This window comes from Micrasema longulum, unplaced genomic scaffold, assembly GCF_059751315.1.
Source record: "Micrasema longulum isolate JH-2025_06_02 unplaced genomic scaffold, ASM5975131v1 h1tg001964l, whole genome shotgun sequence".
In the NCBI taxonomy this organism is placed as follows: Eukaryota; Metazoa; Arthropoda; class Insecta; order Trichoptera; family Brachycentridae; genus Micrasema; species Micrasema longulum.
Window position 1 is genome coordinate 99,189 of NW_028279137.1, and position 25,199 is coordinate 124,387.

Below are 25,199 nucleotides of genomic sequence, written 5' to 3' on the forward strand. Positions count from 1 at the left end.
ACTTTACACACTGTGTAACATTTACCATTTTGCCTATGTTTGAACAACCATATTTTTTCAATTTTTCCATTTATTGATTTTGGTGAAGTTGCAAAGAGCTGAAACCTTTATTGTTGTAAAGAGATTCATCTGATTGAATTATTTCACATCCTAGGCAACGCCTGAAAATAATTTTCCAATTTTTAAACTTCTTTCTGGACCAGTTGGACCGGTTTTTTTTTATGTAAATTGATTTTTATTTTAATTATGTCACTTCGTTTGTTATGCTTTTTTTGTGGTATTCTCTTTATGTATTTTCTTTTCAACGTATCAACATTCACAAGCAGATTGATGTGTGAAGTGTCAGTAAATACAATTAATTTTATCAGAGTTGGAAAGCGTGACATATCCGAAGAAAGACGAATTAACTCACATTAAAGGATTTGTTTTGAGAAATCCGAACCTATATAAAACGAGTGGACAAAACCACGCCTAATATGAGGTATAAAGAATTCAGCGAAATATAAATGCCAACACCACAACACTATTCAACTGTATGAACCCACGTGTAACAATCTCCTTCCGTAAAAAGCAATACAATGTTTAACTTTGAAAATTTCGGGCCTCATACTAGCGACCAACCAAAGTATCTATTTTGGTTTCATTTTTGGCCGGTTTTTGCAAGTTTTGGCAAGTTTTGGAGAATTTCGGCCGTGGATTTGATTTCGGCTAAAAATTGGCCAAAACTTCGGCCAAAACCTGCGGTCGGGATGTGTCGGATCACCTTCGACTATACTCGGATGCATTTTGTAACTTGTGACTCTGAAGTTCTCGTGAGTTATAAGATCTTTCGTATTTATGTTTTTTTTTTTTTTTTTTAAAAACACGTTAATGATAGCGGAAAAATTAGTTAACTATCCAAACTGACAGTATGAGCTAGTGGATGCAGCCAACAATCTATTGGAAATGTGCTCAGATCAGACAACATGTAATATCGCTGACTTACTTGGTGTTGAGTCCTCTTCCTTGTCAGCGATCAGCTCACGCTGTCAGAGAAATTGATGATCAGGAACACTGCAGCCATACAATTTCGTCTGCACGCAGCGGACGATGATCAACGGTGATGGATGATGAAATTTTTGCGGCGTTGTGCGAGTTTAGGTGAAGTTATAATAACTTTCACGGTGAAAATAGCGAAATACTTTTGTGAATTCAAAAAAACTTGCGTTCTATTCAGTCGAAAAAGCGAAGAGCGGTGCGCGCGGGCCAAACAGTGTAGCCAAATCAAAAATGTCCCGTGAGGCGTAGCAACCTCACAAAACCAAAATTAGCCAGTATCTACTTATTTAGGATAATTCTGACTAAAATACATTGATACAAACTATCGGATCAACCAGTATGAGTATATACAAACTACAACAAAGTTAATTTAAAACACGATTATATACAATGAGAAAATGGCCTTAAATGAAAAAGGGCTCTTCGGGTGAACAGAGGCAGAGGATCCGAAGATCAACCCAGTAAGGGGAGAACAAAATAAGAGAACGTGTGAATTCCACTCGGAAGGAAGCACAGTCCCAGCTGTATCAGCATCCCACAGGAACAGTTTCCAGTCCCACCATATTTATCGCGCAAATGAGGAGCAACCAACGCAATACCCACTACGGGCAAACCGACGGAAGAGTGCAAAATTCGTACTGTTGGCCATCAGATTCACATTTCACCTTGGTCCCATGACCGCTGTCAAACCATTCAGCATCTCATCTCTGGCATCATCTGATAGCACAAAGTGCCACGAGATGTGTACGGCCGATTGTTGGTCATCTTTGCGAGCACAGCCCGAGACAAGAAGTCCAAGCTTGTGAAGCTTGTCTCTACAAGGCAAGGACTGACAAAATTTATAAATCAAGATCACAAACTCTACAACTCTTTATTTAAAAAAATAAGAAAATGACAACATTTGTTCTTGCAGCAAAACAGCATCTTTTAAGTAAACTTTATTAGTATTTGTATAATTAATATATCCTTTGCTCAGATTAACCTTAATGTACCTCACCGTAACTTTCGTACCAATGCTGTCTTTGCTGTGGTAAATTATAATTCCAACATCGTATTATTTTTTTCTCTGCCAAAGATCTTTAGAACAATCTTATTAAACGGTACTGTCGATGTGTTCCTACAGCAAAGGCAAGCGTTCAAGTACCAAGCGGTATTGTCACTCCTGACTCACGATGACACACTTGCCATGTCCTTCTAGATTATGCCATAATTATATATTTTGTAAATTTAGATACATTTTAAGATTGATAAGATAAAGTATGCCAATCTGTTAGGGCTTCCATAAACCTGTGGCTTGGATTTAAAAAAAATAAAAACAAATTGTAGAATTTGATAATAACAATTTTCACATCGAATAAAAAACTTTAAAAAACCATCAACTTATGCTGGCACATAATATAATCATATTTATTATTCCACATGTCTTTTACATCATAAAAGTTTCAAAAATATTTATTTTTTGCTTGTTGAACAGACTGATAAAAATTCACAAAATTTTTCATGGTTTTTTCAGTTAGCCTGAAAATGGTACCTTTTAGAGTAAGTAAAAAAATGTTTTGATTACCGTCAGAAATTATCTTTCGAATAATACGAAAATATGACGGGAAAAGAAAATCAATATTCCAATTACTTTTTATTTTCCGGGTCTCTTCATTTCCCATTCATTTTCCTCTTCAATATAAGGGAGAAAGCGGAGGGAGAGATCTGCTTTAGAATTTGTGTCAAAGAAAACACTTTGAAATAGTGTTCTATACCATATGTACACTGGGCATGCATAATTGTATGGCTGTTTTATTAGCTTAGTTCCTTTGAACTGCTTAAAATGAGGGGTTTTCGATCTGTATTATGCACTAATTTTTCTTTAAAGCAAAAAGAATTATCGAAGTGGTTTTTTTTAAAGAATGAAGAAGAATTTTCAATAATTTAATTTTTACAACGATAAAATGTATCTTTCTTTGCTTTTTCTTATTTTTAATGTTTTTTATTTTGTATTTATAAAAGAAAGGTCAGAATTATTTTATTTGTTAATGGACTTTCAAACTAAGCCAAAAAATTTTATTTAAATTTTTGTATAATCTTACTATCGTAGCCATATATATTTTTTTTTTTTAAAAAGAAATATTTGCGTTCTTATGATTTACCCAAATATTTAATTTTGAGGGCCATTTTCAACGAGTTGTAAATAACTCACTATTAGAAAATGGAATCGAGTTGGGGTAGAGTGGGATTCGAACCAGAGAGACACTAGCTACAGGACCACAACCCGATTTAAATTTGTTATTTTTAATTTGTTTTTTTGAAAATCCACAGAAACTTCGAAATTACACTGCCTGCGACTTCACGAGTTGATTTTGATGAGTTTTTTCTCACATCTTAAAGCAGAACCTCATTCCCTCTAATTTGTATCCGCTTAGTGCCAAAATACGCAAAACGTCGAAAAACGTGGCTGGACTGGAGACCGGAAATCTATCACAACAACGTAACAACGCTAAAATCAATTGGAAACACGTGTTCGCGTGAACTTGTGATGTTTTAAAATAATTTGTTTTTGTGAAATCTATTTTTATTCGTTTTTGCATACTTAAGTTCACTGTCGCATTCCGTTAGGTTTTCATTTATTTATTTATTTACATACATAACACATTAGTATATCACTACAAATATAGGATTTGAAACATAAAAAAAAATAATTTAAACAAATGTATATATACATATGTATAAAGATGGCACCTCAATAGGGTAAACAGTAAACTCAAACGTTCGGAAAATCATCAAGGAGTTTCCTACTCAAATATTTATTCATATAAAGATCCATATTACAAACAAATAATAACGTATCCCTAACTTTATGAGGCCAAGAGCCCTGTGTTAAGTTGGTATACAACAAAATAGAAAGTGAAAGCATACATATTATTGAAGAATACTACAAATAAAAAATATTACATGAACATGAATTGCAATAAACATCTGAACAACACGTTTAACAGTACCATATATGCATCTGTGCAATGTCTCGCAGCAGTCTCCTGCAATGGTCTCTTTCCTTAGAGAAAGGACAAATACAACATTTGGATTACACTTGTACACTTCTCCTGAAAATGGCGTTCGTTTTGGATAACCTAATATGTTCATCCATAGGAGCATGCTTGTTTACTACCGCATTTTTTTTTATTAACTGTTGCATTTCGTTAAGCAAGTTGTCGCATTCCGATCATTTTTCTGCCGCATTCCGATAAGTTTACTACCGCATTCTGTTCATTTTTCTGCTGCATTCCGATAAGTTTACTACCGCGTTCCGTTCATTTTTCTGCCGCATTCCGATAAGTTTACTACCGCATTCTGTTCATTTTTCTGCTGCATTCCGATAAGTTTACTACCGCGTTCCGTTCATTTTTCTGCCGCATTCCGATAAGTTAACTACCGCATTCCGTTCATTTTCTGCCACATTCCGTTAAGTTTATTGCCGCATTCCACTTATGTATTATAAAATAACTAACATTTCAGGTACAATTAGCGGCATTTACGCTATTTTCAAAAGCGAAATTTTAAAAACCTGTCACAACTATGATATTTTTGACGTCACAATCACTTGTACTAATTACGTCACGATTGTTTCAGAGAGTTGCGCCGATCGGGATGTTAGTCCGGATGAAGGACGAGTGATGGCTGAGGGTATGGATCGGGGAGGGGTGGCGTGGCGGGGAGTGGGAGTGATGCTGTTACTTCTACATGTGCCGTCCTGCTCTCTTGTTGGTAAGGATTATTTAAGTCTAAAACTTCGAGTTCAATATCTGACATGGTCAATATTGAATACTATTTAGAAATACAGCAATGTTCTTGCAATTTTTTTATTGCAAAGAGTGAAGAACCATATCTCACCCCATTCGAATAAAAAAAATGGGATATATTGTTTTTGCCTGACCCGTTGATAAGTCGTGGTAATTGCAAAATGGCTTTTGCACTCGGCCCCCGTGGTGCAATTGCTAAAACGCTTGCTTCACGCACAGAAAATCAAAGATCGCCGCCCTGGAGTCTTAAGTCTTCAAATGCGATGGGTGGTATTTTGGGCAAACTGTAAACAAAATATTGCTATACGATCCTGTTTATTTGACTCGGCACAGAATTGAAAACAAAACGTTTTCACGTAACAAGGCAATGAGAGTGGTATTAAAGTGTAGTCCTCAGACCAGGATTTTTTTTTATAGTAAAAGGAAATATTAGCGTTCTTATAAATGACCCAAATATTTGAATTCAGGTTCGATTTCCGATATAGTTAATATGACATATGTATTTATTTATTTATTAGTATATACACGGCACAAAGCCTTTTATAAACATAAACATAAATACAATTAACATACAGTGTTCTATTACAAAATTATGAAATAATATAATAACAATATATCTTTACATATTACACAGTTGTTTTATAAATGTTCTATATAATAACTCTGGGATTTTAATATTTAACAAACTTAGGTAGAAAAACAATAAAAATAAAGATAATATAAATATAGCGGTATATTCGAAAGAGCAAAAATCATAAATCATTGATTTATTTAAATGGTGTTTTCACAAAATATTTCATAGTCCCTGGACTGGTACTTGAAGCGTAGTACTGATCATCTAACCTTCATGTAACAAAAAATATCAAGATACGCGGCGATTGGTGTACCAATGCAGTGCCCTATGCATCTTTAGGTGCGGAAAGGGAATGATGAATGATGATAGTAATGAACAGTAAAAAAAATGTTTCACTACGCAAAAACTGTGTAAGTTATGTTTTTTTAGTTTTTTAAGCAATTACCCAATATCTAGAGATCCATAATTCATAATGGATATGACACACATAGGTTTTATGCTTTAGAAACAATTCACATCCTGAAAAACTTGTGAAAAATTACATTTCTGCCAACACATCAACAGCCTTCGCGGCTTAGTGGTTAAGACGCTTGAATCACGCACGAAAGGTTCCGGTTTCGATTCCCTGTGAGAACAGAAACATTAAAATGTGATTTTTCTTAAGCATGGGTATTCTGAGCTATAATTCACCGCTGATATAATGCACCATTCCACATATGTTTTCGGACACATAAGACATTGACATTTTTCACGTCTCTGAGGGAGTTTTTCGTTTTAAGATTCTCTTACTTTTTTATCATATTATTCTTTGGATATTATGTAAATTTATGTGTTTTTTTATATATACCTAATTTTAACTAATTATTTCTATATTTATGAATCAAGATATTTTATTCTGTAATGTACATATATATGAATAAATAAATGATAAATGATGATATGTTTAAACATCCACATTAGCCAAAAATGCTTATGTGGATGTTTAAACATAGAAAGAATGGTGAATGTTACACACTGTGTAAAGTGGCCACTTCAATAAGCCCTGTTAATACCAAGAGATCCATATTACCTTATCAAAAAAGTTTTCCCTGTCAGTTACAACAAATTCAAATCTAAATAACTCCCGGGGGAAGAAATTCAGCCTGTTTACAGCATTTGAACATACTCAAAAGATAGTTAATTACCGAACGCTCTCAAAGTGGAACGGAAAGTCTGTTGATGCCTGTCAACAGTCCGGCTTCTCCTGGATGAGTCGTCTGTGGTTTGCTCTTCTTAAAGCAAATGCGGAGAAGTTCTTTAATAAGGTCACAGCCGATTATCCCACCAGATCCTCACACTATAGTTAGAGTAATTAGAAGGAGCATACCGTTTGCAGTAAATATAAGTATTGTACATAATAAGCAAGGCAAAAAATAAGCAACTCCCACATAAAAAAAAAACTATACTACAGGGGAAATGCGCCTAATTTGTACCCCCAAAGAGAATCAACGTTTTGAAGATAGCAATAATTGACATATTGAAATACAAAGTAACTCGAAGAATACTTTATTTGTTTTACTTTTCTTGTTTCCATGAATATTTATTAATATTAAAGCGCTTCTGCCTTATTGAAGCTATTTAAAAAAAAAGTAGAAGAAGTACGAATTAGGACGTGTGGTTTTAATTCGTATCGCACTATTCCTTATTCGTACTTCTTGAATCAACTACAAAGGTTATTATTATTTTTATTATTCTCCAAAATAAATCTCCATGTCCCCTTTCGTTTGACAAGAAATAAGTATTTGTTCCATCTGCCAGTCTGTAGCACTAACTATGCACAACACTCTTTCCTCTCTTGTTCTTGCTCTAACTATAATGCTTTTTTTTCATCCATAGATGTATTTTACGTGCCCCTTAATTTATTTTAAAATAATTTAAGACTTCTTATTTCTGGCTGCGATACGATCCCACTTACTATTTAATGATGCTCACACTTACACACACCTGAACACTTACTCCTACCTAATACACATAAACACACACCTACACTTACTCTCATACAAATACATATAAACACACCCTTTTGTTGTAATACAATTTAATAATATGTATGATTCTTATTTAGAAACTTTACTGGTCTGTCTTTAAACTGTATTTTTTTTTGTAACTACATCATTGTCGACTATTTGTTTCTTTAAAATAAATAAATAAAGGTTAAGTCTAATTCTTACATATTTCACAAATGAACTGTCCACACCGGCACATGGGTCGTGCATCCACTTGAAGCATCGGGTGCATTGGATCATACTTTTTTATCTCTTTGTTGCATAAAATACAAAACTATCTTTCCTGCGGTTTGCATAGGTACGTATTAGGAGGAGAAGCTTGATTTTAATAATGTTGACATTGCCTTGACAACGCTACGGTACCGAGAGTCAAACTGTGACAAAAACATGTCTAAATGAACAACTTTCAAAGATGCATACTTCAAAATACATTGAAAACTATATGTATTTACTTATTGGCTTACAAAATCAACAAAGATATTAGTAAAAATGTTACAAAAAACTTATAAATCGAATATTTTTCCTAAAAACCGTGACTCACGGGGGTATTTACTAGCTTGCATAATGGCGGACTGGCTAGTTTGTTTTTTAATCAAAAGCGGCGCCACATGTCGTATGGTTTCCGAAATTTGTCAATGGTACAAATTACGCGCTAGTAAGAGTTAGGCGCATTTCCCCTTGGTTACGCGTGAATGTTTACTGCAATTTATATGTATTGGTTATCGGCTTTTCCTTGAGAAGTAGGAACCTGAGCAGCCTGGCAGTACCTACCGCATTGCAACAATTCACAAATTCCATTTTCAAATAAAACTGACAGCTGTATTTTTTCTTCAAACAAATGAGGTATTGTGTGATCCGCATGAAAAATGAGCAACAAATAATATTCTTACCGCTATCTTGCCATAGAAAGTTATCGCTTAAGTGTGAGCATTATTATCATCACCGCATCCAATATCTAAAAAGACTTATGCACAAAGCAGAATAAGAAAGAACCTAACATCCGCATCATTCTCGCATTAATATCTAGTGGAGCAAGGGGGAACACTTCAACGCAAGTGAGTCGATTTCCATTGTATATTAAGTGGCAGTAAACGTTCTTAATGAAGTGTGTGTTGGCTGACCTTGTTGGACCATCTTGGATCTGTTCGTGCGCTTTCTAAGCTGTCGAGGAATTAACTTTTGCGCCTCTCTCTCGCGTCACCACCCCTACATACATGTTATCGGGTATACAATACGATAAGGATTATCAGGGGTATGGAACGAGGAGTGGAGACGATTTCTGGTTTCCTAAATTTAGAGTGACTGGAACGTAGAACAACCTTTATTGTAAAGGTTTAAAAATGATTGATGAGTTGCCAGAAAATCTCATAAAAGATGGAAACGTCTCGACTTTTTAATCAAAATGTTTAGTGTACATTAGGGATAATGAATATGTTTTTCATGTAAATTTATTGATAAATTTGAGTTAAGTATTAGAACTCCGTTAACCCAACTCCAGTCATCCGGATTACTAAATATCGAGATCGTTATCAGGAAATAAAAAAAAAACAGGATATTTTATTATTTATTTTTATTAGGTAAACAAACAGTATGTACTCAAATATTGCCAATTTATTTGTATATTTTTTATTTTTTTATTTTCCATCAAATACTTGAAGATGGACATGTCAAAAGTAGGAATAATCGGCGTGCGTGCATGAGAAGATGTATGAATGTAGAGGAAGCAAGGTCTGTATGCCAAGATAGAGTGTTATGGCGTTCTATCCTCTCTGCCTACCCCTACGGGGAAACGGCGTGATGGTTTGTTGTTGTTGTTGTTATTTATTAATAACAAATAAAAATACAATATTACAACTAAATACAATTTTTTACATTAATCAAACCATATATTTACATTAACGTCTCCCATTACGTAAAATAAATAAACAATTATTGTGAACGTAATGGGGAGTGACGTCTTACAATAGATTATTTTATTTTAACCAATAATATTTTTAGAATGATATAAATAAATTTAAAAAAAGATATTAACGATGTTTTCAATCAGTGTTACATAAAGAAGAATTAAATATGTAATTTTTTACTTCTTTCTTAAATATATTATATTCCTGACTGTCCTTTTTATTATCTTTGTTCATTTCATTAAAAAAATATATTCCTCTGCAAGTATAATGATGTTGTGCAGTAGTTGTGAATTAGTATTATTGTGGAGAGCTTAAATGATTCCAGATATATGCCATTTTCTATACATAAATTGTAAACATATTGTAAGGGTACATAATTTTTTATATTTTTAGTGTTTCTACATAAACTTTATTGGGACCTTTAGAATGATCCTTTTTAAAATTACAAGTTTTTTTCAAATTTTCCTCTTCTTCTCGTGTATTTTGTATGACACGAGATAATGAGGTCGCAAGAGCGTTTGGAATACCACCCCTGAATACTTATTATTATTGATTTGGATGAATTACTGAAGGATATTAATTCTCTGTATATTAATTTAAGTCTATGACCCACAGATTAAAGACCAAGATCTTGTCTATGGTGTGCGCTTTTCCGTTTCCTACAGAAGCTGTTTCTAGCGCGCAGGGTGTAGACATTTTTCTCGTGCGTCGTATTTGTATTAATTACCCGCCGATAACTGACTAAGCTGTATAAATTTAAAGTTTCAAAATGAGCTATGGCCGCCCCCCACCCCGCATCGAAGGAATGGTATCTCTCAAAGTTGATAATTTAACTTATAGAACAACCCCGGAAGACCTCCGCCGTGTTTTCGAAAGATGCGGCGAGGTAGGCGATATTTACATTCCGAGAGACAGATTTTCAAGTTTTTTTCAGTTGTTTTTAATTTAGGAATTAAGATATTACCACCTGTTCTCGGTCGCGTACTTACGTTTTGAGACCTAGAAATACTACTATTTATTTTATCTTTATGTATTTGAAGCACACATATTAGTGTAAAACACTCATGCACACACAAAAAAAGTTGTTTATACTTAATACAATAATTTAAATTATGTTCAATATAATAAATGTTAACGAAACAAAATCCAAAAATTTGTAAATAATAACAACAACAACAACAACAACAAACCATCACGCCGTTTCCCCGTAGGGATAGGCAGAGAGGATAGAACGCCATAACACTCTATCTTGGCATACAGACCTCGCTTCCTCTACATTCAATAATAATAAAGTTAAATACCTGCTTCTCTTAAAACTTCTATAATTTTTGACTTACATTTACTTTCATTGTCACAAAAAAAAATTACATAACGAGTAAACGAGTGTATTCTTAACATATTACAACAGAGATGAAGAAAATTTTAGATAAAGTAATTTAAAAGTTTAGGCACCTGCAGGGCTTATGACCTGTCATTGGCAGGTTTATGGGGTCACTTTGCACACAGTGTAACATTCACCATATAAATATAAATTTTATAATATAAATTAATAATCAAAATATTGTTGACAAAATTTATTGTCGATTTATTTTAGTGATGAAGCAGACGTCTCCTGGCGATTTCGCAGTCAGCGAAACTCCTTGGCTGTCTCCCAAGGTCCAGCTACATGTGCCCCGAGGGTATCTTCCTCAGGATCCGCCTAAGGCTGTGCGCACTACCGCCGCGCCAACCCATCCTCAGGACGAAGACTACCCGACCAGCACCGAGGAGATGCTGCCCTTCTTCCAGGACCCGAGCAACGTCACCACTGTCACCACGCAGCTGGGACAGGATGTCCTGTTGCACTGTAGGGTCAATGACCTCAAGGACAAAACGGTAATTATATGGCAAGTTCTATAACCAACTTTCATATAAGGGGTTGAGGATATATTTAAAAAAATTATTTTAAGCCTGTTAACAGGCCTACGAAAGCTTTAATACATTGGCGTTAATGATGATATACATAAAACATTGAATTTACTTAACGTAAAAAATCTTACAATCTTTTAAAGCGTACAAAAGGTATATTCATGGTATGATCTAAGGCAGACATGGCAGGTGTGTCATCTCAAATCGACGTGACAATACCGCTTGCTTCTTGAATGCTTGCCTTTGCTGTAGTAACACATCGACAGTGAAATGTTGTGTATTTATTTTAGATAGTTGTAGAAATGAAATTTTTATACCCATTTATATCTGAACAAATAAACAATATAAATGAATACTAAATTAATATTAAAAACAAAACGTTATAAAATTCAGACGCTTTCCGATGACACTCTATCTACCAATATGGATGTTTGTTTTTAACACAAACCATCGCCATGACACGAAAGGATGCGATGTACCCAGCATCTCTTATCTCTTTGGAAACTCATTAAACATCTTAGGTCCTGTATGATACAGATTGTTTTGAGTTGTCTGGATTCTTGAGTTGAGGAGTCTGATACCCTCACTCCCCCTCGTAGGATAGCAATGAATTTTGTTATTACGCTGAATATTACTAACAAGTATTCTGGCAGTTTTGATTTTTTAAATGTAAATATTAACACTGACACATTTAAAAATACTCTTTGCTTTACCGAAAGCATGTTCATGCCAACACACGTCACGTTGAATCTTTGTATATCTGACACATCGCAATATCGTCCTCATTCCCCTATTCTGAGCTTTCTGCATGACAATATATTGATTTTCAATGCTCAAAAAGAGAATACTAGAACAGTAGTTAAAACGCGGAAAAACATTTGCTTTAAAAATTAAATTAGTTTTATTTAAAGTGATATTTTTCTTATTTTATTTAAAAACCTTACGTATTTAGAAATTTGGTTGTTTATATGTATAATAATATACATAATACATTGAATTAACTTAACGTAAACAATCTTACAATCTATTAAAGTGTACAATAGGTATATTCATGTATGATCTAAGCAGACATGGCAAGTTTGTCATCTCAAGTCGACGTGATAACACCGCTTGCTTCTTGAATAGTTACCTTTGCTGTAGGAACACATCGACAGTGTAATGTCATGTATTTATTTTAGATAGTTGTACAAATTAAATTTGTATACCTATTTATACCTGAGTAAATAAACAATATAAATATATCTTCTCCTGTGTTTCATTGGTTATAGTTCTAGATAATTATTTGTTACTATTGTTAAAAATTGTTCAAATTCCTTCTTTTTTTTTTTTCTTTTTTCGTTTTTTTATTGAATTAATTTATAAACACAAAATATTTCATTATATATTTTTAAAAATAAATTTACACTATTTACCTAAGTATTAGTTTTAAATAATAATACATTTATTTTTTTTATTTTTTCGTGTAATGTTATTCAAAATTGTTTTCTTAGTTTTTTTTTTTAACTGGTCCAAAGTATTTCTAATACCAAATTATCTTTTTTTATTGATAATTCTATAACTGGTTATATTTTATTATTTTATATAGTTTATCTTTTTTAGACTTTCTTAATTTGTTCTACTACCACTACTACTACCATCACGCCATTTCCCCGTAGGGGTAGGCAGAGAGAATGGACCGCCACACACGTCTATCCTGGCATACAATCCTAGCCTCTTCCACATTCATACATCTTGTCATACATGCCCTTCGGTTCTGTCGGCTTTTGACATGACCAAACGTAAGATTTTGATTTATCTGATCATGCCACGTCTTGCTTGGTCGTCCTTGTCTAACGTTGCCGTTCATTTTTGCCATATATACTTGTTTTACCATTCTCTCGTCGTTTATTCGTTCAACGTGACCAAACCATCTCAGAGACCCTTTCTTAATCTTATCAATTATATTCGTAACCCTGTCATACATTGATTTCTCACACATTCGTCTAAGAGATCGCATTTCAACTGCGTTCACTCGGCTTTCATCCTTCTTCTGCCAGTTTCATGTTTCACTTCCATACATAAGTGTTGGGACTAAAACTCCGTTGTGCACTGCCAGTTTAGCTTCGATTGACATATTTTTATTAGAAATTACTGTGCTTATAATTAATCATATTTATTTATTTATTTATTTATTTATTTAATTTTACAATACGCCCAAGGGGCATTTACAAAAAAATATACAGTTAAGTACAAACATAGTGCGTAAAAATTTAAAAGATAAACAATACATTTAGAAACAATAAGAAGCATACTGCCATGCAAAATAAAAAGTGAAACTTTACATAGTAAAAAGAAAAAATAATTTTATATGGATATAATAAAAGTAATTGAATTAAAAAGCAAATTGTAAGTAACTTGTAAAGAATTCAAACAAAAAAATAAATACATTTTCATATATTTATAAGTGTAAAAATATTGTTTTTAATGCTCTGTATTACTTATAATTATGCTTACATGTATGTATATTTAATTGTTTTTGTAACTAATATGTAAAAGGCACTAAGTGCCGTTTATTTCAATAAAATAAAATAAAAATACATTTTCGCGGTGCTCAACACGGGTTTTTACCTAAAGAGCTGAAATACCCCTAACGCAATAAATCGTATTTTTCGTATCGAAACTAATAAATTAATAAAATTACTAAGTTTTCATGTTTTTGTAGGTATCTTGGGTGCGAAGAAAAGGGGAAACCTTACGTCTGATTACGTTTGGCCACCTGACTTACAGCAACGAGGCGAGGTAAGAAATTTCTTTAATTTTTAATTATGTTCAATAAATGCCAAACTTCACAAAAATGCCATTTTAATAATTATGTATTTTTGCAACTTTAATTTTTTACACCGTGGGCCTTACTTGTTAGATTTCCTTATACCAGGTTTATATTAAGAAATTACTTTACCCGGTTTAACTATTTATAACAGATATAAAAAAAGGCTTACTTTTAAAAATATTTATTACCTAGAATAATAATTCACAAGTTATTTAGAGACAACACTATAACGTAGGCAAAAAGGTCCATAACCTTTTGCCAGAATCGTGGAAAGACGGGAGTGTTGTCAAGTTACGGAAGGTGTTGACCTCGCTCTTTCATGACATTGGTCGTAGGGAGTCAGAAAAGTTGATGCATGCCACGGATTGGAGAACCTTACTGGATGTCAAAAATAAAATATAAAAAATAAAGAATAATTTAAAAAATACATATTTATAGATGACAACCATGAAGTTTCGCATAAATAAATTGTCTATGTTTTTATGAATGTATGTATGTGTATGCGCATGGGTGTATGTACGTGTGTGTGTATGTACATGTGTATATATGTGTATATTTATATATACATGTGTGTATATATGTGTATGTCTGTATGTATATGAATCAAAATGTGTATCCGAATAAGTTTATATTTTGTTTGTCTGTGCTCTATATTAATTTGTTAAGTATTATAATATATTAAAATGTAATTGCCTAGCTTGGAACGGGGTATGTACCCTTGTTAGCTGGGCAAAGTGAATATGGAATTGTATTTTGATAAAGAGTGTGAATAAATAAATTAATAAATAAATAAATAAATATTTCATGCTTAATTTTTTTAAACAGGAAACACTGATATGTGCGCGTGCGCAGTAACTTTTATAAAAACGCAAACAAACGTCAAAGTTAAATCGAGACTACTGTCAGTGTAATCGAGAACATGGAGAAAGCCGTTAGAAAAATATAAAAATTAGGAAGAAGAGGAGAAGGTAAAAACCAATTCTATAGTTTAAACGTGTTTCTTTTTTTATCACAATTAATTAAAACATATACAAACATATAACATAACATTTCAGATATCATTTAAACAAATAATTAAAAATTACTTGAATCGCATTGAGAAAATCGCAGGACTTTGAAATTCTTTAAAATTGAAAAAAAAACTGATAAAACTATCCATTTTGATTACCGAAAAAATATGACATTTGATAGATCGCGTGCTTATTTCAGCGTTATACCACACAATGAGCAGGTATAAGTTTCTATGGTCGCTATCCCAAATTTAAACCGAGTTTTACTCTATGCGAGGTTTTTAAGTAATACTTTTTGCTACACCGTCAATATTCTACCACTATTCTCAAGCTTAAATTTATACCCGATTTATAACTAAGGCCCTTCATGTTTCAATCCCCGAGATTAGTTTGCAATAAAAAATCGCATATCTTTCTGCATCCATTCCAGTTGTGATAAGCTTTTTTTCAACTAGTCTTTTTGAATGTAATATGTAACTGATTTAAAAAGCGCCATTTTTGTGAAAAATCACCTCAAGGGCGCTTTACAGTTGTATTCGCAAACTTACATTATAAATTTACATATTTTCTGATTTAAAATTGATAGTACGATAAACTGAAGACGTGAGACTTTTGTTGGGATCTAAACTGACTGGGACTGTCCATGATTTATAAGTTTGAAGACAATTGGTTCCAGGCAGAGGGGCCGGAAACGGCAAAAGAACGATTTCCGAATCTGGTGTTTCAAACGTGTTTCATCTTCCTGAATCAAAGGCTGACCTAAGAGTAGATTTTCTTTGACATATATTTTTCAATGTACGTCTAAGGCACCAAGTCAAAGGAATACGGGGGATGGTTCAAAACATCCCAACCAAATGAACCCAAGAGCACCTTGGTGGCTAAGGCTGTATAAGGACGACGGGCGTTGTCCTGCAATGAGCACACTCCTCTCGTCAGCATCCCCTTTATATTGTTTTCAGTACTGCTTCTGAGAAGTTTTTAAGGGTTCAGTAATATTGTTTTGCATTAATAATCTCCCCCTGAGGCAGAAATTGTACCAAAATGATGCCTTTTCGGTCTAAAAATACTGAAGTCATGATTTGTTTGTCATCCTCTGTTTGTCATAAACATTTTCCCAGCATCTAAACTTCCTACGCTTCTTAAACCCACTCGTTTCGTTCATAAAATCTTCACCGTAAACCGTTTTGATTCGCGAAAAAATTTCTGTTTGTATTATTCTTTCCGCGAGTAGAAAGCGGATATCCGTGCGGAGCACGTGGCTCGCACTTGGCGGGATTTCTCCCCGACATCTTTCACGCAACTGGGGTGGTATTCCTAATTCTTTTGCGGCCGTATTATCTCACGTATTTACATACAAATTACACGATAAAAAAAGTTTTTTCGTTCCACGAAAGCGGTTCAGAATAGCATCCCTGGACACTACAACGTTAGTTTACGTACTACCAAGTTCCTGCCATGCTTGCTCTGTAAGGAGATCAGTAGATCACCCTCTACCACTCAGTTCTGCCAACCTTCAAAAAACAAAAAACCACAGCCCGTTATGGTCACAGTACACTTACTTTCTGAACGTGCCTTGTATATTATTGTATATGATATTGATGAAGGGTTTGTTAATTAATATATGTTCGTTTTTATTAATAAACAAAAAGTATTTTAATATATATTTCTGTTTGATAGGGAATATAATATTATTATACGGAGTCATTTTTAATGGTACGTGTCATTTTTGGCGCAAAAATAATGACTGCGTGATCAGTCAAACTGAAATCTAGTTATCTCAAACCTTTATTGATAAATGTGGGTGAGACTCATCCGTATTATTTTACTGACGAGGAATAACGTAAAAATATTTTTCTCAGATGGTTTTATAAAAAAAATGTCTTATGCTTCCCATACTAGGAAAACTGTAAATTCAGAAAAGATGACTTTCCACAAAGTTATACGCTTGGTCAGGGGCCAGCTGGAAAACTTCAAAATTCCATTATAAAACCATTTACTTAGGCACCGGGTATGCAGTTGGCTGTTGGGTACACCGCACCGGTGCGAATCGCAATATTTCGGACAAATTATTTCACATGAACAAAAGCTTTTTTTGGCTCCGTTAAGCATGGGCATGTTTCCTTAAGTCAAGCGACGATCCGCGAATTTCCACTTTAAAAAAAGCGTTCCTTTGTGATTGATGGCCTCCATTTACATTTAGTTGAAATAATGTCTCAATCGAATATTATTTATTGTCTGTAAATGCTTTTTTTGACGCTTGGCAATCGCGATGGAAATCTTCCCTATCAAGGAGGGTATTCTTTTTCTTTTCCTGTCAATCTGTCAATCAATTTCAAAGTCTCATTGAGTTTTCTTTGATTACTGGACTATTCCGTTTTCATCAAGCCATGATAAATTCAATAAAAAAATGGTGGTCTTTAATATTGTTGACTCCCATTCGTGCTGCTGCAGACATCCTAATTAATTTTATGAACACGTACTGTGGTCTTGTTCCTTTTTCTCACTTTATGAATACTGAATGTTATTTCTTGCGACTATCGGTGAGACTATATACAGGTCTGATGCCCACCAAAAATAAATTACAGGCATTTTATTTTTTTGGAATAATTTCGGCGAGCTAATCATGTTCAATCAATTTTATCCCAGTCAGCAAAGAACTCGCCTTCCTTTTTTCTTTAATTTGATGAAGTACATTCATGAACTTTTTTTAAACCTTCTTGCGACTGTTACCTACCAAAAAGTTTCTTTGTTGAGCAATTTTTCATTATTTGTGGGCACCTGTAACCTGAAAGGATACACAAGTCCTTAGATGCTGTGTGCTTTATATGTTGTGAAATATTTTGAGTATGTTTACATTTTCACTTGAACCAGCTTATTACAGATTAAAAGCTCTGTAAATCAATCGACTTAAAATGCTTTGTTGTAATGTATTATATCAAAACATTTTAAGCACATTTTGGATGTATTATTTAACGTAATGTAAAACTCCAGACATAACTTCAAATACCGTAATATTTTAACTCGACACTTCAGAAGATTTATAAGTATTTCAAAGTAAAGCAATGTTTTAGTATTTGATAGTTTCGCAATGTTCTAATAGTCTCTAGAACTAAATAAATGTTTTAAGTCACTTGGTCAGGAGAAGAATTTTAAGGAGAGTTAATACCGAGTTTATGGAGTTATTTTTATTTTTCCCAGTATGATTTTTGGTTTAATACCAAAAATGATATTTGTTGGTAAATCAAATCATATCATTTTTTTCAATACTCACATTAAAATTTTCCAATAGTCATCAAGAACCTTTCCATCTACCAAATTATTATTTTTTTCATTATTAAAATATACATATATATTATATTTATTCCCCACTTCTTGTAAATATTTTGTTTGTATTATTGTTTAATAACCTATAAACTGTTGTTTCATTACTTTAATAAAAGCTTTTCTTTATACATTACATATTATATTCGAAATATTTTTACAATCATGTTTTTGTCTTATTACCTATTAATTTTGATTAAATACTTCCCTTATTTTGTATATTGGATTATGTTTGTTATGCGTGTACTTATGACTTTTATTATTTTACTATGATAGTAATTTATTTTTCTGTTTTTTTGGTTAAGTTTCTTTTAAAGTATTAAATTTTATTTTTTGGATCCTTATTCTTTATAATTTAGCTGTAAAACATTTTTTTTGGTTTTACTTTACTTTTTCTCTTATAATATTATGGTTTAACACGGGCACAGCTCAAAAGCCAATAATAAATTCATGAATATAAAACTGTAACTTTATTTGAAATGAATAATAATGTTGATTTATGACTGAACTTTTTTATGACAATTTATTTATGGCGATTTATTGTCATTTTTTTAATGACTATTTATTAAAAAAAATAATAACAAATGTGATATCACAGATCAATTCTGTATTTTTTTAGACCCAAATTTTTCGTTGCATGTTTCAATTTTGATCTATTTGAGAAACGACAAGTACTTACTCTCTATGTCCGGACAGATTGAGAATACAGTTCTGTGTGTGAAATAAAACCAGAACCCTGTACGAGAGTTTCCGACCCGATAGCTACTCTCAGCCAAAAGTCCTGAATAAGGAAATCGAGTGGAGATAAAGCCGCCTCGTAATATGGTGGTTCGCCTTCTACACTTGAGGCCCCGGGTTCAATTGTGGGAAGGTCAACATGAAATATAGAAAAGTGGTTGTACACTGCAACATTTCATGTTCTTGGACTAACATCTGAAACGTAAGGCTTATCACCTTTCCTTTTTGTAACAGATGATCAATGTACACTTTGAATGAACTAATGAAGTGCCCTTTTCACCGTCGAGTGTAGACTGGGGTTTATGATGAGTAGTGATTTTATAAACTTATTTTTTTTTAGTGTTTTCAGTTCCGTTAGGAAGAAATGTATTCAGATACATACATTCCAATTTGTATAGAATGAATGGTTATATTATTTATGTACACGGAAGTTCAGAACACGTTCTCCGGAAGGAAATAAAATTATTTACAACATATTCAAGGATAAAGCGGGCTTGGATCAACCACATCCACTTACTGTACATAACCTTAGTAATATATAGGGGTGAGACATTATTAACTCTTGTGCTTCTGATGTCACGTGAGTCTACAGAGGAAACAGCACTTAATATATCCATCTTATTTTTACAAATAACAAAGTCGTTGTTGGCTAGAACACCCCTAACAGGCAATTATTAAACAATAATTATATACAACTGTGATAAAAAAATAATGTGATTTTTTTTATTTAAAATACGCGAGCTTTTTTTAGATTAATAGTACTGTCACTGATATCTGTGTCAAATTTCATGTCAATATCTGCATTTGTTTAATAGTTACGCACGTGTTTTGTGAACAACAAATAGTTAATTTGGTGATTTTTACATTATCTGGTTTTGTTGAGCAAAGAAGTTACATGAAATTTCGATTGCGGAATAAAATTTATGTGGCAAAAACATTGAGAATGTTGCAGAAAGCCATCGATGTCCAGGTTATGTCACAAAAAAATGTTTACAAGTGGTATAAATAATTCAAAAAAGGTAGATAAAGCGATGAAGACAAAAATCGCCCTGGACGACCATCAACTGATGTAAAACACGTAACGGAAATCAAAAATTTGGTGCAAATCGTTGATTGATTATTAGAGACTTTGTTGATACTGATAGCATTTCACTTGGTCCAGTCTAGACCATTTTGAAAGATGTTTTGTGCCTTGAAATAGTGAAATAAGGCTTGGTGCCAAAAAAAATATTTTTTTTAAATTAAACAGCGCCGCGTTGAAGTCTGAGAAATAATATTTTCAATCAGGATAAGAAAAAAATGAAAGAAAACTAGAGCTGAGATTTAGATCTATGCATTTAACTCAAAAACAACCGACACATCAAGCGAATACCGTAAAAAGGTGAGTAAGACCGAAAAGATCGCACTCAAGTCGTTCAAAAATCAAGATTACGTTAACAGTTTTTTTCGATTATCGCGGTGTGGTCCATCATGAATTCCTTTCACTGGGCCAAACTGTTAACAAGGAATATTATTTGAACGTTGTGCAACGTTGATGTGCAGATATTCGCAAAAAGAGACCAGAATTATGGGCAGATGATTCTTGATTTTTGCACCACGATAATGCACCATCTCACACTGCGTTGGTGCTTCGATACCATTTCGCCAAAAATTTAATCATATTGTTCTACAACCATCGTAATTGGCTGATTTAGCATTGTGTGACTTCTGGCTATTTCCTTAGCTTAAGACACCGCTCCGAGGATGCTTTATGACACGATTGAAGAGATAAAAAACGAATCGCTGCGCGCCTTAAACTTTGACACACCTTCACATAGGCACTCCTTACATGTTGGTCCAAGATCATTCAATCTTCTAACTAAGGAACTACAAAACATTAGATCACTGGTACAGTTTAAAGTAGCTTTGAGGTCTTGGATTAGCATGGAAGGAACAGATAAACACTTTCTTTAAAAAAAATAAAAAAATGCATACTGGAAATAAATTATTTTTTCGTAAATCAGCAAATGTTAATTTGGTTTTCCTTTTATATTTCTTTTCTTTTCTTTTCATGGTCATTTCATACCATATGTATATGCTATAAACGTTTTAATAATTAAAAAAGGAATGGCCCACGCTCAGACGCTGAAGTCTTTGTGGGCATTTTTTCCAATTTATGTAATAGCTTAATTTTAACATGTATTTTTCTAAAGTGCATTTTTGTAATTATACTTCTATGTAAATAATATATGTATGGAAAAATAAACAAATAAAAAATTTAAAAATAAAAAAACAATTGAGTTTCGAAGATTTAGAAAAAAATCGGGCATAAGTGTATTGTATTAAGAGGAGAGTATTTTGAAGGCGATGAAATAGATTTAGAAGAAAAAATAAAAATTTAAAAAATTATAAACATTTTCACCTTTTTTTTTATCGCGATATATGTATCCATACGTGTTCTTTTAACTCATTTTCCGGTGATATGAAGCTAGTACACATTTAATCTAATAACTTTAATATTTATAAAAATATTAAGAATTTTGCGTTAAAACTTTTGGTATTTCTCCTTTATACATTTACGTAGCAACTACACTAAGTCAGTATTTGGCAAATAAACTTTTACATTCTCTAACATCTTCACAATATTTTTTTAATAATCTGACCTCGCCTGTTTATGTGACACAGCTTTTTCAATATTTATCACAACATGGGCAACTTCTTTGTTCTTGTAACGAGAGAACCCCTTTAATACCCATTCGCCGCTCTTTTATTTGCGTCCTCTCACAATTGAAGCAATAATCTATTTATTTAACATTTTGTACTAAATGTTATTTGTACTAACATATTACAACAGAAATGAAGAACATTTAAGAAAAGGTAATATAGAAGTCTAGGCATCTACAGGGCTTATGACCTGTCAATGGTTGGTTTAAGTGGTCACTTTACACACTGTGTAACAATCACCATTCTGCCTATATTTGAACATCTATATTCCTTCAATTCTTTCATCTGTTGATGTTTGTGAAGTTAAAGAGCTGAAACCTTTATTTATGCGGGTGAGATTCATCTAATTGAATTATTTCACCTACATACTAGGCAACGCCTGTATGTAGGTGAAGGTGTAGGTGAAAATATATTTTTTTCAATTTCTATAGTTTTTCATGGACCTCATAAGCCCTGTAGATGCCTTGACTTCTATATTACCTTTTCTTAAATGTTCTTCATCTCTGTTGTAATATATTAATATAAACAGCTCCCCAGGGAGTTGAATCCAGTCCTTGTCTTCAAAAATTTGGACAAACACAAAATATTGTTGTTATTTGTACGTTGGCGGGTTTATTGCCAAAAGGCAATTTCTTCCAACTAACCAATAACATAGAAGCTTTATTTTTATAATTCAAGTAACAGAACATATTTAATAGAAAATAAAGAATAAAAAGCTAAAGATATATAAAATTAGAAATAAACGTATTCAACATTTTACAACAGAGATGAAGAACATTTAAGAGAAGGTAATTTAGAGGTCTAGGCATCTACAGGGCTTATGACCTGTCAATGGCTGGTTTAAGTGGCCACTTTACACACTGTGTAACATTCACCATTCTGCCTATATTTGAACATCTTTATTCCTTCAATTCTTTCATTTGTTGATTATTGTGAAGTTAAAGAGCTGAAACCTTTATTTATGCGGGTGAGATTCATCTAATTGAATTATTTCACCTAATCTAGTCCTTGTCTACAAAAATTTTGACAAACTCAAAATATTGTTGATAAACGTATTTGTTTATAAATTACCATAAATCAAAACTATTACTTAATGGAAAAGGGGAAAAAGAGGAAAAAGAAAAAGAGTAGAGATTAAGGAAGAGAAAGGAGATGTTTCTTCAGACGTGATTTAAACAGAGATAATGTAGTAACATCTTTGATGGTGGAGGGGAGATTATTCCACAGTCTAATCATTAATCTATCCAATGATTTCAGATACTACTTCTCCTTTACTATTTACATTTAGTTAACGATTATCTAAATATTGGAGTTTACTCTTTCATCTCCTTTTTTTTATTTCCCACTCTAATCCCCTCATGGAGTAGTGTAAATTTTTATTATTTACTTAAATAAATTGCCGATGTTTTTTTGTTAAACCTATTTTTTTATTATCTATTTCTTAACAAAAAAAAATATTTATGCAATTTGTTGATATTTAATTTGTATTTTCTCAAATTGCACGGTTTTAGATGTTAGGGAGAAATTACCTTGAGGCAATTAACCGACCTTTTCATGCATATAAATTATTATGAAGTGAATCAATTATCATATTTCCCATGTTTAAAAATCCACATTTCAGTTCTTATGTTTGTTTACTTTTCTGAATTAAAATTTATGAAATCTTTGTTAATGTGGGTAAAAATCATCTGGCTGAATTATTTCATGTAACTCACTTTTAAAATAACACTTTTTATTTTTGAACTTCCATTTATACCAGCTAGTTGAATCAACAATATTTTGAGCGTGTTTTGATGTTTGTAGACATGGTTGGATAATAGAACATGAGCCGGCGGCCAATGGACGGTAAAAGAACGGCTAAAAATATATACGATGCGAATGTTGATGAATACAAAAAAGTGGATGAACGAGAAAGACATGACATTCCCAAATCCAATAAATACGTGAAGATAAGACACGTAACATGTTAAAATACGTGCGCGCATGAATGTAGAAGAATTTAGGTCTGTATGCAAAGACAGAGTGATACGGCGCTTCATCCTCTCTGCCTACCCGTACTGAGAAACTGTGTGATAGAATGTTTCAAATTTATTTCAACAGTGACTGATTCCCTTCTAAAAAATGTATTTCCTCTCTGTTGCAATATTTTTCAAAATATTATACATTCAATGTCTCGAAATTTGATAATCTTCACAAGTTATTCAGCTTAACGATCGTTTAATTCTCATTCACGCTACCAAATTGCTTTATATTAGAATAAAGTGGTTATTTGTGTAGAAATCTATTGGAGATTAAGTAAGTAATAGAAACTAATTGCCCAATATCTCACTAGTCCCAAAGTAAATATTTCGAAGCCAGAATATAGAGTTACGTTAGTTCAATTGGTTTTATTTTCCCTTGCGGTTCCATTTCCTTAAACTAATTAATTGTAAACTTTAACCTGAATTTGCGATTACGCTTTAAGCAAAAGCTCCAAATAAATCAGTAAAACATTTGTAATATCAAAAACATTTTTTGCTTTGCGGTATGACACTTTACACTTATTAATTTATAAATGTGTATGAACTGCATAACTTTAAAGTACATAAGAGAATTAATAGGCTTGATTCATGCTCTTCATTCATAATTCATTTAATCATTAAATCAATGCAATTTTCCACTCTTACTTTCCTTCAATCATCCTTTACCACTCCTTATCAATTTCTTTCTTTTCCTTTCCACTATCTCCTTGTTTTGTCCATATTTATCTTATTTTAATATATAGTATATTTATTATTTATATAGTTTAAATTTCAAGCCGTCGTCGCTTTATTACAGTATTATTTAGTGAATATATATAATTGGATGGCAAGCTCTTATATGTATACATTTTATATAGTTTTTTATTTAATTTTTAATATTAATTTAATCTGTACATCTGTTTGTATTCGAAATGAATAAAATAAAGTTATGCGTCGACAGGATTCGAGGTTACTTCGACATCATCAGAACTTGAACTAATCTAGAATTACTCACGTTTGCTATATATTATAAAATGTTGTATGAAAGAAACAGAAGAACGAAAGGAGAGAGAAATTCGAAGTGATTTATACAAGATGAAGAAGTATAAATCAGTATTGGTGTATTTTAATTTTAAAGTTTTTGACCGATGTTTCACCAGAGAAGAGCCGCATTCAGAAATTACTAAGAAAGTCTGCTCAATTTTTTGAATTATTTATCTTTTTTTACAATTATATTATACACTAGCGGACCCGACAGACGTTGTCCTGCCCAAACGTTGGCTTGCCAGCTATTATTGACATGGAAAAAAACTTTTCATTGATAAGTAGGTACCTAGGTACTTGTTAATGATTGAATTCCA

The 25,199-nt window shown here is 32.6% G+C and overlaps 1 protein-coding gene across 1 annotated transcript in view; it reads left to right on the forward strand.

The window, feature by feature from the left end:
* Positions 1–10,118: 10,118 nt before the first annotated feature.
* The window catches only part of LOC148273392 (zwei Ig domain protein zig-8-like), a 56,649-nt gene continuing 41,568 nt past the window's right edge, over positions 10,119–25,199 (forward strand). The window contains exons 1-3 of the mRNA XM_088238767.1: positions 10,119–10,230; positions 10,944–11,224; positions 13,959–14,035. Of these exons, the coding sequence (XP_088094893.1) occupies positions 10,119–10,230; positions 10,944–11,224; positions 13,959–14,035 (470 nt within the window). The remainder of the gene's footprint in view (positions 10,231–10,943; positions 11,225–13,958; positions 14,036–25,199) is intronic.